The sequence below is a fragment of the Cyprinodon tularosa genome, unplaced genomic scaffold, assembly GCF_016077235.1.
Source record: "Cyprinodon tularosa strain WSP-4 unplaced genomic scaffold, ASM1607723v1 ctg623, whole genome shotgun sequence".
Classification (NCBI taxonomy): Eukaryota; Metazoa; Chordata; class Actinopteri; order Cyprinodontiformes; family Cyprinodontidae; genus Cyprinodon; species Cyprinodon tularosa.
The window spans coordinates 1,171,920-1,190,997 of record NW_024039367.1 but is presented as its reverse complement, the minus strand read 5'-3'; the positions used below and the strand labels follow the sequence as shown (position 1 = coordinate 1,190,997).

The 19,078-nt window shown below is 37.1% G+C and overlaps 1 protein-coding gene across 1 annotated transcript; it reads left to right on the top strand.

Annotated features, from left to right (window-relative positions):
* The first annotated feature begins 3,129 nt into the window (after positions 1-3,129).
* On the top strand, positions 3,130-16,984 carry LOC119798421 (ADP-ribosyl cyclase/cyclic ADP-ribose hydrolase 1-like). Its single transcript, XM_038307898.1, has 8 exons — positions 3,130-3,379; positions 6,414-6,540; positions 6,653-6,788; positions 10,322-10,404; positions 13,817-13,890; positions 16,305-16,391; positions 16,547-16,630; positions 16,705-16,984. Exons 1-8 carry the CDS (start codon positions 3,204-3,206, stop codon positions 16,760-16,762), a joined length of 825 nt encoding a protein of 274 aa, XP_038163826.1. The 5' UTR covers positions 3,130-3,203; the 3' UTR covers positions 16,763-16,984.
* The last annotated feature ends 2,094 nt before the right edge of the window (positions 16,985-19,078 follow it).

Below are 19,078 nucleotides of genomic sequence, written 5' to 3'. Positions count from 1 at the left end.
GATGCATTGCTGAACGAGATTGAACAGTGGATTTTCAATTTAATCCGAGAAGTGTATATAAAACTCAACTGTATTTACGTAATTTTCAAGACTTTTATCTTTTGCATGCATTTCAGTGCCACTTTAATTTCTTGTGGTGTCAAATTTTTTCAGGTTTTTTCATTGATCAGAGATTTTTTGCTTCAGCCGCCCTTCTCTTGTTTTTGCAATGACATCATACACATGACTACATTTAATTGGTCTGAAACATTTCTGTATCAAGGCTGATTAATCTGTTGGTATGTACAGTATTTGATATTTTTTGGGAGTGAATTCAACCTACTTTCAAGCTAAGGTAATCACCCTCAACTACAGCAGGGGCTCCCACAGCAGAGCTGGTGGAAATGTTGTCTCGTGCCAGGATCTACTACAGCAGTGTAAAGGGTTCATTATGCTTGATGCACATACAATCCACATGGAAAATGAGCCACCTCTCACAGTGTCTGTAGCATTTATACTCTGTGCAACTTTTCCCCAGCTTCAGCTGGCCCCAGGGAAGGTGTGTTCAGCACAAACTAGCTGACAACACCACACTACATGAAGTAGTAATAATCACAGCTGTTTACAACTTTTTCAATCCCTTTTTGTGCTCTTCAAGTGCATCTGATAATAGTGATGATATTTCTGGGCTAAATCACTGGATTACTGTATGATTTAAATTTCACATTTCGTCAGCAGAGTTTCATGCAGTTTTACTGGTTTTATTATGAATAACAGGCGTTATCTTGCTCACTTGTGAGGTTGGACATTCGGATCGGCTGTTAAAACCAATTTTCTCTTCAGCAGAAGTTAATGTCAAATACTAGGATTCTAATTTCAGGCAGTTTTTAATCATTAACAAGAAGGGAAATATTGTCTATGGCTGTTCAGCGTTTTAACTCAAGAGGAAACTGTTTCTGTAACTGTTTTTTACCCTGTTTCTTAGAGACAATTGTCACTGTATAAAAGATTACTGTCATGGTCTTGATTCTGTTATATTTTACTTTGCTCCATGTTTTCTAGTTTTATTGGTTTTATTCCTATTTTGTTGTATTTTCTGAGCTCTAAGGTTTTTATTTGTTTCCCTCTGTAGCCCTCTTGTGTTGGTCTCTTTTTCCCTAGCTCCTTCCTTTGCTGCTCTGTTCACACCTGCTCCCAATCTGCTTGTTAGTCCTCTCTTTGTTCAGTCTACTATAAATACACTCCTTGTGCAGTTCCTCGTCTTACTTCACCTTACCTCGTCTCACCCTAGCTACTTGTGATTGTTTCCCCCTGATGTCTCCATGGTTCTGGTTTGCTTTACATTTTTAATTTGGATTTTTGGATTCCTGCCTCTGTTACCTGTTTTTATTCATTAAAGAAACTGCAAGAACTCACCCCTGACTCTCACCTCTGCATTTGGGTCCACTAACCACAACCAAATCTTGACAATCACAGGCTACAAGCCTGGGTAGCCTCTACACCTATTATTCTGTTTATTCAAAATGCACAATTCCTTTTGTTTGTTTTTTTTTTTTTTTTTTTTTGCCATGATGTTTTAGCGTCATATTTTGGCATCACGGGGAATTATATACTTGCCGACTGTCCCACTAATATCCCTCAGATCCCAGGTAACTACCCATACTGCTTGAGGACTTGGACAACTTGTCATAAATGATGCGACCACCAATAACATATGCATCGTATGTAGGGATGCACAATATAATAGGCCCTCTATCGGTATCGGCCTGTATCGGCCTTAAAACTGAATCTCGGACATCGGCCACCACACCGATATTTAACCCAATATTTGATCAGCTTCTGAGTTCCTAAAGTCTAATACTACTTCTTCTTCCTTAAAAACTTATTTTTTACAGACTTAAAAACTTCTAAAGACGAGGGAAAAATATTGATACATTAAAATATCACAATATCTTCATATGCTGATATATTGCCATTTAAAAACACCATATCAATCTCTTTTACTAATGAAATATTGCTATATGTCATCGTTATGCTACGAAATCCCCCGAAAATTCACAAAATTTTGCCATATTTTTATATGTTGATATATTTACGCGGTATAGATCTATTTTACTAACAAAATCTCACAAGAAATTGCAAAATATCCAAGAGTTTGTAACAGAACGATGAAATTTCATGAGATTTTGAAAGTAAAATAGACCGATACCGCGTTTTTAAAAATCTATTTCATATCAGCATATGAAAATATATTTGAGTATATTATTTTTCAAAGTGTCAGAAATGGATAACAAAACTGTTATTTTCAATGACTACTTATTTTTGTCCAGCTTTAACATCGGTATCGATATCGGTTATCAGCTACATGAGTTTTAAAATATCGGCATATCGGATATCGGCCAAAATCCCAATATCGTGCATCCCTAATTGTATGCATTCAGATTATTCAGGCCTAGTCAAAGTCTAGCCTGAAATCTGCTATCATAGACTTAAAGCTATAGCTTCCTGAAATAAAAACAAAATAATTCTGCAAAGGTTGGACAGACTGTCGAGGGTCCATCACTTGAAATGGAAAAGAGTGATTCCAAATTCAATCACTTGAAAGTTGTTGCTACAGGCAACAAACAGATGAGGAATCATGACTTTTTATTTGTCATCCTTAAGAGAATTCTGGTCAAGTGGAAGCAATCAGTTCACTAAACACAACATAATATAAAAAATAGAACATAATGATAATATTATTATTATTAATAATAAAATAATAAATTATTATTATTATTATTATACATGATCATAAACATTTTTCAAAACGTCTGCATTCAGAGTAATCCAGCATAGGCTATCCAAGCCAGTTTATATAATAGTAGAAAAAGCCTCATTGCTTTTGATGAATGAACACCGTTAGTTTTTTCTCTGTTCCTTTCCCTCATTAAAAAATAGCCTACTGTTTAATACCTGTTAGTGGCGTAATGTCAGGGATGCTTAAGGTTTTTAAAAAAATTATTTGGTTGACGTTTTGCGGATGGAATATGCGGGAGATGTTGAAGTTTAATAGTAATAATAAAAGAAAAAACTTCAGTGAATTATCAGTCTACTCTTCTCGACGTCACGCGCGTTGGTGGCTCACCCGCACCGCGACTATAAATAGAAGCGCTTTCCCCAGTGACCCTCCAGCACACAATTCAGTCTGCGTAGTAGTGTTCAGCTCCTAAAGGTTTAAAAATATGGAAAGCGGAGAGATTCGCGGCTCTAGAAAGAAGAGCAGGAGACTTTGCTGTATTGTGGCTGTACTTGCAGTGGTTCTTCTCCTAATTATTGCAATCGCTTTAGGAGTGAGCTTGAGTCGCAGAGGCAATGAGTTTAAAAACACCTTCATGCAGAGATGCGAGAAATTCGAAGGGTGAGTGTTGCATTTTAATCTCATGTGTAGTATCTTGATACCAATTTAACAAACCAAAACATCCAAAAACAAATTCAGAGTTTAAAAAAAAAGTTTCCATTATTTTCCTAAAACATTCATCAGGAGTCACAGACCAGACCAATGCATAAAAATGCTATTTAAAGCATCATGCATCTGTTCTACCAAGTCTAAATACTCTTTATTGTTTGTTTCTCTCTCTGTATCTGACCTTATCTGTGCTTGTTACCTGCAGAAATTTCCTCAACATGTCAGTTAATAGATTACCAGCTGAAAATCAGACATTATCTAGACTTTTGTGGCCTCACTAGTTTTATTTTAGGGGAAACTGGATAGATGGCTGCAATATGTTATTTTTCTCTACTGCCTCTATTTTTCTTTATTGGGGCGGATGTGTTTAAAAGTGTTCAAAGGCATCGACTTTGCTTGAGTTTTATGTAATGCTGTTGTCACTTAGAAGAAAAACATGAAAATTGAACATTAAATGTTAGTCCTGCTGGATAACACTGCATCTGGTCAGAGTTATCAGACTTATCACAAATGCACTATGGTGTTGTATCTGAACGACAGCATTTAAACTCATGTATCCCTTCACTGTCTTTCAATCACTTAAAAAAGCTCTTTTTTAATCTCTGAAATCTTCAGCCTTTGCCCTACTTTAGTTTTACTTTTTAAGCCACAGAAAAAAAAGTAAATTTCTGCCTCTCTGTCCTTTATTTATTTATTCTTGATTTTTTTTGTCAGATGAAAACACACTTCAAATAAAAACATTTACACCAGGGCTCACCTATAGCTCATGAATATGTTGTACTGCTAATAAGTCGGTAGTGTTACAGGAAATGCCGCAGTTGCAGAAGAGTTGCACTGCAGAAAGAGCGGGGAGAGTTCACTTTCTGATGACAAACACATTTTCTTCTGGATAACTGAAACACTTCCTGCACTGACTAATTGTCCCTTGAAGAACCAGGGGTGTTTGAAATACAGAGGGATCTTTGATTTAAGTTTTGAAATAGAAAACTGTAGAATATCATCAAGTAATATGATGACATGCGAGTTGGCTTGGAGCTCTTCTGCCTGGCTAGCTTACAGTTGCCTCTGCTTCTTTCTGTGTCTCTGCTTCTGTCTCCTTGAACCCCAGTCGGCCTCAGCAGATGGCCGCTCATACTGAGCCTGGTTCTGCTGGAGGTTTCTTCCTGTTAAAGGGGAGTTTTTCCTCTCCACTGTCACTACAAGCATGCTTAGTGTGAGGGATTATATTTGAGTCAAAGAGTCGATGCAATCAACTGGTTTCCTTAGATAGAAAACTTTGAATCAATTAGACTGTATCATCTGGTGAACTGTACAGTACCATTAGATGACATGTGTTGTGAATAGGCACTATATAAATAAACTGAATTGAATTGAGTTGACCGTACAACCCCAAAGTGCACTTTTCCACTTCCTTTTGCTTCTTTGATGTTTTCATCAGAGCATCAGGCTCACCTTACTGAGTTGATGCAGCAATGGCCCCATTATTATAATTTTTTTTACTGTTTGATGCCAAATTTTTTAATTATTCCAGCTTTTTATGATGATGATCTTTTATTTTCTGAAAGACAATAAGATAAAATATAAAAAGTTTGCTGTTGGTTTGCCCTGGTCGATGTAGGAATTTAGCATCATTGAAGAGACAGTAGAGAAAAAAGCAACATATTCTCATTATCAGTTCGTATGAAATCGTACGAAAAGTTATGCAGACTATTTCGTACGTTTTGGACGTTTTTCCTCAAAAAAACCACATCAGTGCGCATGCGCTGGCATACAGAAAAAAAAGCAGATCCGCGGACGGACGTAAAACTGGGAAAAACAGTGCAATCATCACTTATTCGTGTCTCTAACTACGTTGCTTGCTGTTTTATATCTTAGGGTTAGGGTTAGGGTCAGGGTTAGGGCTAATTGTAATTTATATTCTAGATTTGTGAATGGTGCGTCAGATGCGCATGCGCATACGACGAAAAAAACTTCCAAAATGTACGAAATTAACTTTTTGTACGATTTCATACGAACTCATAATGAGAATACACTGGAAAGAGAAAGATGCTTGCCAGATTGAGGAGCCCAGCACTGAGATTGAACAAGAATCTGAGAAGTAATTGTGAGGACAAAACCTGCTACACTTTTCTGGAATCTTGGAATCTTATTCAGTTTGGTTGCTGAACATGTGCACTACACTTTAAGATAACTTTAGTTTCACTAACCCTGCATTTAGATCAGTAAGAGTGAATCAATTGTCTCAAAGGGCGATGGACTGTGACCAGGGTGTTCCTTCCTTTCACTTGATAAATGCTGGGATAGACTCCAGACAAAAGGAAAACACTAATCAAATCAGAAAAGTAATTAATCAAATAATAAGTAGATTGAAGCTCTCAGATTTCAATGGTGCAGTTTGCAGCAGCTGATTCTACAAATGTGACAGTCAGAGCTATGTTTGGTAGTGGATACATGCATCTGGACCATGGACATTTATTCCATTTATTTAATGTTTTGGTGAGAACTGTTAATTTTAAATACACATTTTAAATACATATTACAGCACAATGAGGCCTTTCTGTTTTAATTAACTTGCCTGAGTGAGAATAGTCAGACACAAAGTGTAATACTGCTTGAAACAGTCATTATACAGCAGTTGTTTACAGAAACGGCTCCACCTTTCCTATGAAGACAAGAAGCCAGCACCTGCCTTGTACTTGCAAAAACAGGAAACCAAAGAACCATCTGTGAAAGCTGAGACATTTTAATGAACCCACATCCGTTGAGTATGAATGAGGTCACAAAGGATTATATTTAAAGCCTGTCATTAGTATATATATATAAATTTGTCTCCTTTGTATACAGAAACACTATGGTTGAATTACACCTCAACTGTCTACTTTGAAGAATTGGTTTGCAGGATTGGTTGATAGCTTAGATACAAAGTACGTACTTTGAGAAATATGTGAAGCGTTTTAAAAGCTGAACTTTAATCTTTTATCTCCAGGAATAACTGTGCAGCAATATGGGATGCGTTTCAGAAAGCCTATGTGGACCGAGATCAATGTGATGTTCCCCCAGAGGCTTATGACAGCCTTATTGAAGCAGCCCCTTTGGAAACGTCCTGCAACAGAGTAAAACAGATTGAATAATTTATTTTAATTCATTTATTCTTTTTGATCAGAATTACACAGAATGATGATGTGAATGTATCTGAAAGTGTTCTGATTATTGTATTTGCAAAAGATGATGTTCTGGAGCAAAACAAAGGATGTGGCCCAAGACTTAGCTGCGAAGGGGGACTGTTTTCTGACTGTGGAGAAGACCCTGCTTGGATCTGTCCTGGATGGCCTAACATGGTGTGGAAAGAGGGGCAGTGATGGTAAGAATACTTATAATTTAGTCACAGTATTGTTTGTGTTTACTTCTCTACTCTCATGACATGAATATTACCCCATCTAAATGACATATTAAGAATCTTATCTCGCGTTTGTCTAAGGTTCTTGGAGGGAAAACCAGTTTTCTTAGAAATTCAAGTGGCTGGGAAAGTCTCACAGGGACCTTTAGAAAAGGAGCAACACCTGTAAATCTTCATGTTAAAACTTGTGTGTTGTGTAAATCAGTTTAACATGGAACTATTAAATGGTTGATCAGGTTTCACAGTTGCCTTTAGACAAATAGTCCTACCTGCACTGCAAAAACAATCCAGAAATAAGTAAAAAATGGCTTAAATTAAGTATATTTAGCCTTAATTTGAGCAGGTAAATAAGATGATTTGCCAATGGAATGAGTATTTTCACTCTTAAAATAAGATAGTTAGATAATATTTACTTGAAATAAGACGATAAAATAGTTTTTTCTTATTTTAAAAGGAAATTGTCTTGTTCCATTGGCAAAGTGTCTTACTTATCTCCTCAAATCAAGGAAAAACACACTTATTTTAAGAAAAAATAACTTATTGAGATTTATATTTTTTGCAGTGTGGAAATCTTCATGTTAAAACTTGTGTGTTGTGCAACTCAGTTTCGTTTTAAACTCTATTAGGTGTTTATCATTTTAAATGCCTTTGGCACATTTTCACACACTTGTGGGTTAGTTTTGCAAACCAAAAAGCCCACCAGAGCCTTCTCTCCACACAAAGGGATTTTGGTTCTCTAATGCTGCTAACATTAGTTTACTTGCTATCACAACTCCTGTCTTTATTTCCTGTATAGTCTGTGTCCGAAAAACCACTAGATCCTTCAATCACTATAGATGGGGACTATAAAGTGGACTTTATAGTGAACCCATTTAACGGCTCACTACTTTTAACTCCCCGGTGGTCACGCAACTCTGCCTACCTGCAGAGTGCCTGTGCCATTTTTGCCATTTATGGCCGCCCTAACAAATCCCAAAATGCTTTCGGAGGAGAGCTAAGCAATCTGGGATATATCTGCTCGTCTAGTCACCATGGATGATCACTGCATTTCATGATGCATTATGGGAAATTTTGATTCCACTACTTTTTTTATCCACTGGACGTCTGTACACTCATCTAAAATGGCGTAACCACTATGTAGTGCCCTATATAGCAATGAGGGTGGAGGTTCGGACACAGCCATGGTAAAAAAAAAAGCAGGGTAAACTGCCTCTGCAGTTGACAGCGCTACATTCACATGAATGTGCAAAAACACACAAGTTCAATTCTTGTTGAAACTTTCCCAAGATAAGCAAATGGGTAGGACTTCTAAAGTATTCTAAATAGGGTCTATTATTTTTTACTCCTAAACATGATTAAACATAGATTTAATGTTGATTTCTGAAGGTTTGTCAGTAAAGTACCAAATTATCAGTGGCGGCTGGTGAAAAATATTTTTGGTGGGGCTGATATAGCCTAGTGTATGTCTCCAACTAATCCAGAATAAGAATTCAAATAAACAATAGGACAATACATACAATTTAACAGTAATGATTTAATTTACTATATAATTACAGTGACAGTGATGATTTGGGTCACTGTGACGGGGTTCTTTGGCCTCCAAGAATCCAGGCTCAGTCGGGTTACCGGTGTTGGTGATTTATTGTGCTCAAAAACTCAAAACAGGGTGCAAAATAAACTAAACATATACAAGACACTCTGGGCCTCAGCCTCCCTCCGGTTACCAGCAATGTAACAAAGAAACAGAAAACAAAAATGGCCGCTTTTCTTCCCACAGCCCTCATTAAATAGTTTAAGCCCCTCACCTCAGGCTCTCTTATTTCTGATTTCTTCTCAGAAATCAGTTTTGTCCATATATTACCTCCACAAACAATTGATATACAAAAACAAATAATTTTTACAACTTAATTCTTTTACACAGATTCATTGATTTATTCAATTACAGCAAACTGGGTTTGAACCCAGCAAAGATGCAGCCAGACTGAAGATGACAAGTCCCCGTAGCATAAACATGTACACACACACACACACACACACACACACAAACACACACACACACACGGCTAACCCCACTGAAATATTAAGTGTGCACCCTCAATACGCCAGCAGGTAACCAGGACAGCTTGTGTCTTTTAAGTTAATGGAGCTACTGGGCTCAGCGCGAGTGAATTGGTCCTCACAAACACAGTATAACAGGAATGTGTGTGTGGCGCGCAGAGTTAGAGGTTGTTTTAAGCGACGAGGTGGATTCGTCACAGTCACAATAACCATGACAGGAAATTTTCCTACCCTAAAACAGGGATTTTCTTCTGGCAAACAGGTAGATAAATAAGGATCTCACCGAATTTGGTGGAAGCTGCATCTCGTTCGTTACATTCGCCATCTTCCCTCTAATTGTCTGCACCTGCGCTTGGGTTCAGAAGCCTGTTAAAGCGCAGTATTTTCAGCGCCCCAAGACCATAAAGTTATGAGACGCTGATTGGCCATTAAATTCACCTAGCAATAGTACATGATTGACAGATTCTCTGCAAATGTGGGGCTGTCTGATCAGCGCCCCAAGACAGAGACGGTAGGAGTCTGTCTGTGGAAATCCACAAATGAATGACAGTAGATAGAGAAATGTAGTTTATATAATCTGTTTTGCTTATAGGTACACACTCTAGAGAGTAAAACTGATATTTATGAGTTAATTTCTAAAAATATATTTTACGTTTCTCTCTTCTTAAAAGGGAGGGCGGTGCCCCACTGCAAATTATGACTTATTTAACATTGAATTTCAAAACTTTTGTGACCCAAATATTCACCTCTTTTTATCTTTATTTTAAAAAAGTATAAATGTGGAACATCTAAAATGAGTAATAGTCTTTTAATCAGATATTAGTTTAACTCTGCTTCATGTCAGTGTGCCTCTGGGAATGCTAGTTAATCCCAAGTTGCTTACCAATCTTAGTATTGATTTATAAGTGTGACTGCCTGGGTGATGGTATAAATCCCTAAAGAAGTGTAAAGCCCTCTGTGTAGTTATGTCTCCAAAAGGGATATATACATTTATCCTATTCACATTAGGGCTGAACGATTTAGCCAACATTGAAAACAGTTGTTAATGATTTACTAAAGGATTTAGGACTTTTCATTAGCTTGAAAGTTTTCTTGTCCAATGTCCATTGTTGCAAGAGTTACCTGTAATCTTTGTGTGAAAAAGTGCTAAGTTCTTTTTGCAGTCATAAATCTTTGAGGTGAGCTATAGCTTCATCTCTCTCTACCCATTTGTGTGGTTGCAAATCCACTTTAAGCATATTCCTGCCACCTAAAGGGCTGTAAGGAGACATCTAGCTACTTACTGTTATTTGTTGTTTTTTTTTTTGGTAAATGTAATATGACTAAAATAGAGTACCTCTCTAATTTGAAAATTGTGTTTTGTTAAATTGTGATTATATTGCAAATGCAATATAGAAATAAAACTGAAAAAACTAACTATATCTTGGTTTTTGTTGTAGAAACCCTCACTACTGGTTGTCCTAAATGGAATGATTGTGTGAAAAACCCTGTTCGCTCCTTTTGGAACAGAGTCTCCGCTGAGGTAAGTCAAGAAGAGCACCGTATTACATATACGTTGCTCGAAAAATATCCAAGCTCGGGTTGAGTGGGGGTATGTGCTACAGTTTCACCCCATGTGACGTTGCAGTTCTCTCCTGAGAATGATGTGAGGAAAAGAGAAAAAGGCCTTCATCAATGAGGCTTTGTTTAGGTCTCCATGGAGCCACATCGCACAGCTCTCTCCTGACTGAACAGCTGCCCACACATTTAGCTATGCTTTGGTGCAGTTCCAGAGACACAATCCTCAGGCAAACTACCTCAGGCAAACTGTGCTTATGAGTAAAGAATTTATACTGTGAACTCAAATTTACATACACTTACTTACATTTACTTTCAGAGTAGTTATTTATCAGGTACACCTTGTTAGTACCTGCTTGGTTCCGCCTTTTGCCTTCAGAAACGCCTTAATCCTTCAGGTATTCCATCAAGGTACTAGAAAGATTCCTTAGAGAGTTTGGTCCATATCAATGTGATAGCATCACACAGATGCTGCAGATTTGTGGCCTGCATATTCACATCTCAGCGGTGCTCTATTGGGTTGAGATCTGGGGATTGTGAAGGCCATTTTAGTACACTTATCTCATAATCATGCTATAGAAACCAGTCTGAGATTATTCCCACTTTATGACGGGGCTCATTATCCAGCTTGAAGTATCTGAAGATAGTACACTGTTGTCATAAGCGAATGGATATTGTCAGCTTCAGTAATCCAGGAGGCTGTAGCAGTGACATAATGTTTAATTGGTACAGGCTAATAGTAATCCAACTGTACCTTCATTGTGTGTATATTTTAAGGGTAATACATGTTTTCTCATCATCCACATGTGAAAAAAGATTCTAAGTTTTCTTTAGCTAAACAATAGATTTAAATTGAGGCTATAACAGTAACTGACCTTTTCATGTAATTTCTAGTTGATGGGGAGATTTCCAGCTACAGCACTGAGGTGCAGCAATGGCTTTTTACTAAAATCAGCCTTGTTATTTCCAGAAACTATGCATGTTTACATTTTATTAATATCTGTTTTTTTATTAATACCTTCTGGTTTTATTAATAACCAGAAGGTCCCATTATTTTTAATTTATTTTTAAACACAGGCAAGTTACCATGATCATCTGACGGATGATTATCTGTGTGAGTCACTTACCTGGTTAAACAGTTCAGTCCATCCTCTCCGTGGAAGGCAGGTTCCAGCCAATAGACTGCGAAATGAGCAGCAGCGCTGAGCTGCCCAGAGAGTGTCCCAGACGCAGCAACGTCAGCGAGCAGGCAGGAACCCGATCCAGTTTAGGGAAACAGACCATACAGGAACAGGTCTGGAATCCGGGAGTCCACAGCCCGCTCAGGGGTTCCGATCCGCATAGGAACGAGCAGATCCAGGGTTTCAAGAATCCACAGAGCTCCATGTGTTGAGCAATGAGCTCAAACAGAAACACAGGTATGCAGACAGGCAGGCTCAGTGGTTGAGGGACAGAGACAAGTCATGGTACCAGGAATAATTGCAGGAACTTTAAACTGGTCTCTAACTAGCAGTCAGGCTTGTGGAACTTAAAACTAACCTCCCCCGCAATCATAGCCAAATCCCTGAGGGCTCGCGGAGAAGAGCCGGGACACTTTCACGAAACACAACAAACATTAATCCCCAATCTACTGGCCTCTGGGTACAGAAACATGAACCAGGGACTAAACTAAAACTCATCAAACAAACAATAACTAACAGGCATCAAACAGAAAGCAAACAATGATCTGGCCCCGATAGCTAGGCTGAACCTTGTATAAAGCAGAGGGAGCAAGTGAATGAGATGAATGATAATTAGAAGGGAACGGCAGGTGACTGATGTGAGTAATTAAGATCAGCTATCAGGACAGATTATCTCCTATTATTTGCTGGCGCTTCATATATCTATATTTATTTTTGACAAAGCAGAAAAGCAAAGACATTCATTTTGGTAGGATATTTTTTTTATTTACAATCAGATTAAAAAGTTTTGTCTCTAAACATTGCAGAACAGAAAAAGTCCAACCCTGACTGTCTATTTGCTGATGCATTACTGAGTTACATCTGTTACAGATGTATACCAGATGAAAATAATTCATTGGCTAAGAAAACACATGTGAGAATACAAAACTATGTACTTTGGATCCTAATGGAAGGGGATGGTATTTGTTTGCGTGTCTTAGGAAATACACATACTTTCGAAGTGAAATAACTACATTTTCAAGCAACTAGGGTTATTATATTGACAGAATTTTAACTGAGCATAAAAACGTGCTGATGTCCATTAAACACTGTTGTCCCATGTTATTAGAAAAAGTTTTTTAAAAAAGCGTATAAAGCTGAAATTATTTAAAGCAAAGCCAGGATTGGATTTCAAACAGCAGCTTAGGATAAACTAGCAATATTAAAAGTGAGAGCAATGAATGTTTTAGAAAACATACTTAGGAAATTAAGAGATTTTCTAGGCATGTGTAATGGTCTGGAGTTATAACTAGTATCTAACAGTAAATGGGAAATATTGCACTGAAAACCAAACCATATTCTCATAGTTTTTTAAAAGATTCAGTCCAGCACCATTAGTCAAACGGCAGCTTCAAATATTCTTGTAAACAATTTCAAATAAGAGCAGAAACTGTTTTTTAAGATGTAGAGCCAAATGTTGAGTAAGCAGGATGTTTAAAGTGTGTCTGTAAGAACTAATGAATACTGAATCATGCTCTTCAAATCTAAGAGTCTCCTTTAGGTATGAAAAGAAGGCTTCCCTTGAGCAGAGGATATGTGTGCAAGCAATTCTAAATTTTACAGCTGAAAAGTTGAGGTCTGGGGCCTGTTTGAGGGTTAGGATTTCGACACAGCTGACAGATATGAATCCTGACTTGGAGACATTCTTACATATCATCCTCCCTCACTAACCATTTCCTTTCTAGCGACTGTTGGATAAAGGCCACTTAAACCAAAATATTTTTAGAGTCACCACAGAAATACATATTGGTCTAATCATACAGTACCATCTAGCAGATTTCTTTCAAGACATTTGAGTTTCTTTGCATCTTTTTAACTGTTCCTTTTGATTCTATGATGTTACATGACTAAAGGGGCAAAATGCATTTAGAAATACCTTTTTCTTGTTGCAGTGATCTTTTAAAAAGGGCAGTACTTTTTGACATTTAACTGTAGTGAGAGAAAAGCTTAATGAAACCAACCTTATAATATTATGCATTTCACCTCATAGTTACTGAAAAAGAAAGAAATGACATCATAAAGATATAGTTTTTCATCCACTGTTTAAGAACATTTGGAATTAAAAACATGTAGAAGAAGAATTACAGAGACACTGCAGTGTTGTTTTAAGAACCGAGAGACATTGTTGTGTATAACTCAAGTACATTTTGTGTGCAGTTTGGAGATGCTGCTTGTGGGGATGTCACTGCCATGCTAAACGGTTCCATTCCCACACCGTTTGACCAAACAAGGTGAGTCTGACATTCTCAGGACATGGATTATCTCTTTTTGGATGACTTATTGTGTAACAAAGGACATCCAAATTATATATAAATATATAGGGTATTTTGCGCTGGTTCTTAAGGTCTTTGAATAGGGTGTGTAACATTGGTTGAGCTTGAAATGGCATATTTACTGTTCTATGAGCCCTAATGCAAGTCTGGTTGAAAGCCCTAGAATGAAACGACAGATTTTCTTCCTTTTATGAATATTTAGATGACCTGTGTGCTGATTGGTTGGTTTACAACGAACAAAGCTGCTGAGCAAAGACGCATCATAGCGTTTCACTCACTGAAACATTAAAATTGTTGATATGGTAGGGTGACCAGACTTCCTCTTTTTCCCGGATATGTCCTACTTTTCATACCTAAAAAATGTCAGATGATGATTTTGAAAGCTGTCTTTCTTCTTTGCCATTTCTAAAAAGTGCTTTAAATTACTTCTAGCTGTCCTCATCCATGCTGGGTCACATCCTGATGTTTGGTAGGTGGGTTGTTTCAATAAGCGACTCCCTGAAGTGAGTTTTTGGAACTTGGGAAGTCTGTTAAGTCATACATAACCAGTGTGTTCAGGCCTTAATTTTTGTGCTCTTCCCTAACCCCTGATTGGTTTAACTGGTTTTTAGCTACTGCAAAAAGGATTTGAAAATGGAAGGCGAAAAAGAAGATGGAATAAATATTACCTTTTTAAATGTGTGATTAGAAAAGGTATTTATTTATTTATTTATGTGGTTTTTGAATTCTCCATTTTGAAATAGGAAATATGATTTAAATAATACTTTTTCGAATTGTAATAGTCACTGTAATAAAACATTAGTACATTTTTTACATAGTACAATTTAGGATTCCTCTGTAATAGTTAAACTTAAAATGTATGATTGAAAACTGCCTTTCAAATTGTATTTTTAATTATCTGATTTACATGTTCAATTGGGAAGGGCTGTTTTTTTTTTTTTTTAGCAACTCTCCTAGTCCTCCGTAGAAGATGACATACAAAAAGGAAAGTGTAAAATGGTGCAACTCAACAGACAGCAAAGTTCACTTAATTGCTAAATAGGTGCTTCCCTTTAACATTTCTGAAAAGCTTGTATTTCAAAAAATTTTGCAAATGTTAAACAGCCGGTACAAAAACCTTGGGAATGCATACATATCACATTCTGCAATACTACCACGGTATTAATGAGGAGATCTAAGACATTCCACTTTACTCTGCCATATCAGATAAGGTTATTAGGGTATTTTTAAAGGGCAACTTAATTTATAGAATTTATAAGCCACTCTGTTTTGGTTGAGATGTATTTTTTATTTCGAGTTAGGTTTGTTGTGTTTAGCTTTTATTCAGGTGCAATTTTTGCCGATGATGATTTAGAGAACATTGTATTTTTGTTTTCAGTTCAAGTGTTATGTGTTCTTTTGAAATTAAAGTTTTTCCTCTCTTCAATAAGATGCATTTGCATTATGTTTTAATCAATGTTATATTATTTTAAAATGATCTCCAAACAATATTATTGTTTTTCTCAATAATTTTGGGGACAACTAATCGTCCAGCAAAATGTGTCATCGTGACAGACCAAGTCTGCATTGTAATCAGCAGCTGTTGAGCTTTTGAGCAAATATTGATCCAACTGAAGATGCTATCTTTTCACCTCCATCCCCGCCTAACAAAACCGTAAATGTTAAGGGTTATCAATGAAAATATCAAAAAAAAAAAAAAAATGCATTTCCGTTTAATTTACAGGAAAAGCCTTAGTCTGCACCACCCCACCCCACCCCACCAGGCCTCAATGAGTAACATAAAGACATCAGTTCTAAAGTGGATGGATAGGTAGACATACGTTGGACCCGGAGGAGTAATGGAGCGGACTGTCACTTGGAGGTTTTCCCCTGCTCAGTGTGTACTCAGTAAATCCCAGGGGGAGAAGGTCCAGGTATCCAATTACACAGGAAGACCTCCTGCCAAAGAGCAAAGGCAAAAATAAGATAAGACTCAGGGAAACAAGATTTAGGTTAGACTCAGCTAATCTCAGCTTGGCTAGAATATCCAAAACTGGCAAAGACTCTTGCATCGACGTAGTGACAGTCCACTGCTCAAATACTCCTCCAGTAATGAACCAACGAGCCGCAGATGTGCAGGGAGGACCAACGAGGACAGGGAACCACCTGGTGGTGGAGAGAGAAGAGACACACAAACGATCCACACAAACTGTATTCCTAACAGCTAAAAGACAGTTCACTGCTTGTTGACAAGTATAATATTTTTTTTTATGATCATTTATCAGCTAGAATCCAATCTGCTCTTGCATTCTAAGGGTAGATGTTCGCTTTTAATCTGTGCTATAAAAACTCATTATTGGAAATAATTTATCCTCTTTTGTTTTTTATCCCAGCATTTTTGCCAGCATTGAGGTGAAGAGATTTAAGTCCTCCAAAGTGAAAAAACTGGATATTGTCCTGGTCACTGAGATGAATTCAGTGTAAGATTTTATCTTTTATCTAATATACTGCATTAGTATCTAATATCTAATATCTAATATACTGCAGTTTAACATTATATTAAGTATCGTGACTGAATGATGGAAAAATAAAAAAAATCAAACAAGAAAAAAACATCCTATTTGTATGTTTGCAGGACGAACTGCACAAACAAATCTTTACAAGACTTGCAGAACATGCTGGATAAAGGGATCATCTATAGCTGTTTGGAAGTGCAGAAGTGAGTAAAATATGATTAGAGACTGACTGAATGTCTATATGCCTTCTAATGTCTTACTGAATTTTCTGTCATAGGTCTCAGATTCAGAAGTGCAGCTCTGACCCAAATAAATCCTGTGGTTCCTGCTGGTGACATTGAAAGAATCCTCTGATGGAGCCGTTTTTTTTTTTTGTTTTTTTTTGTTTCTTAGTGATAAACTTTTGTAACCAAACTTAGAATCCTTTAGTATTTGTAGATGTGTTGAAAATGGATTATGTCTTTTTACTATTAAAAAGCTTAACTGGGGAATCTTTTTTAAATGTTACTTTTATAATAAAAGTGCTCAAATTTTGGAATAAAACATCCGTAAAATAAGTTAAGTTGTTTTTTTTTTTAATGTAAAGGTTAATATTTTTTAATTTGGCAGCAGAAAACTGGGTTCTATCTATATATTTGCATGGTCTTTGGTTTTAATATCTTACTTGTTTAAATCTTGTCTTTCAGTTTGATGGGATTTATTGTTTGCTTTTGTTCAATTCGCTGCCATGGAACCCTTATTTATTTTACTTTTTTCATTGGATGTCAGTCAAATTACAAGTCAGAAAATGGCAAATGTTTAAATACATTGAAAAATGTGCTCTCCCTAAAGATAAATCCATAAGCAATGTGAGAACTGTGCTTTATAGTGTTTACAGGTATAACTAAGTTGCCCAATTGAGATTGCTGTATCACAGTTTATTTGTTGTTTTTTTGCCTCAATTCTTACATTTCCAAATCAGTAGCAGAGGATTCCTGTGACTCTTATCTTGAGGAGTTATCCCTAGATGGGATTTATCTTGGTGACGTGGCTCTCTCAGCTATCGCCATGGGCCGAACTAAATGTTTGGTTGTACGTTACATAACATGTAACTGCCCTGATGAAAAATATAACCATAGCTGTATTAAAAGTGATTGATTTTTACAATTTATTTAAAATACAGAGTGGATTTCAAGAACCCAATAAAAAAGCTTTTTTTTCTCACCATCAGAATGACCAATTTACAAATCTGGTTTAACAGATTAAAAATAGTTTTACATAAATTTTTTTGTCATATGTGTTTGTTGATATACCTTCTAGGTAATGATTCAAACATTTCATTCAGACATAATATGAATAGTAGGAATTAGGCTACTGTATGAAGTTATGTCTCAATAGACACTCAGCCCTGTTACTACAACGCCATCTAGCTACTAGTCTGATCTTCAATAGATTTAAGGGACATCCTTTTTCAGTATTTCAATTTTCTAATGTTTTAGCCGTAACCTGGTGTATGTGTAACTCTCAACCGTGTTACTCTTAAGAAAAAAGAATATTACAGTTCATTTCTGTTGTTGTAATACATATCTGTTTTTGCCCAGCTGGAGTAACAGCTACTTCAAATAACACATGCTTGACCAGAAACTCTAAAACATTCATTATTTGCAACCCAATTACTAAGGAGGGACTGTATTTCACTGTATATTGTTTTGTATTTAAATTAAAGATCAACAATATGACTTTAAACTCATTTTTTGACATATTAGTATTAATTACGGTCATTTATTACAGCATTTGTCAATGACTGACATTCCGGGTTTTCAGAGACAGAATTGATTTATTGAGCGCTTGAGGGAAATTCTTTTCTTGCAGTGCAAATGTTTACCAGAGAAAGAGTTTTATGTGTTTTTTAAGCAAATATTTCTGAAATATGCTGGAAGAGTTTTAAAAACAAGCCAAAATAATTTACATAAGTTTCTAGAGTCATCTTTTGGCATTCTTGGCCGACTTTGTTGAGGCTTAATTTTTTTTATTATCAATATCAAAATTTTATTGTATCGACCAAAATTAAGAATATTGAATCCACAAAAATGAAGCTCTAGCGAAAGTTCAATTGAAGAAACTCTGACTTACCTCCATCATCAGAAGCCGATCCGTCTCTGAAGCGAGCCAATCAGCTTCGAACTACTCCACCACGAAGCCCAATCAGCGTCCTGCTTCCACTTTATAAACTCCCTCAAATCTCACCACAGCCGCTATCCTGCAATCGCAATGTCGGATTTCGATTCAGACGACAATTCATTTTTCCCTGCTCGGAGAAGCTCCCGTCTAGCCGCTCTCATCTCCTTCTTCCGCGTTACACTCCAAGGGTATATTGCCAGGCTCCGACCTAGACTCTGCTCAGATGTCTCAACGAGCCTCCCTCTTACCTCCTCGTGATTCATCTCCCTCGCCTTCAATCTGCAAGTCCTCCGCTCCCCTCGCCAGGCGCAGAAGGCCTCCCGGATCTGTTCCAGCAGCAGTCACCGCTGCGCCCGCTCCTTCTCATCGTTTCGATGCAGCCTTGGACCTTCTCCAGCTTCCTGATTCATAACAGCTCCCCCGTCTAGCCCTTCTGGCGTTTAACAGCTCTCAGCCTCCCTTCGCTCCACCGGACTCTCTCACTCAATCCG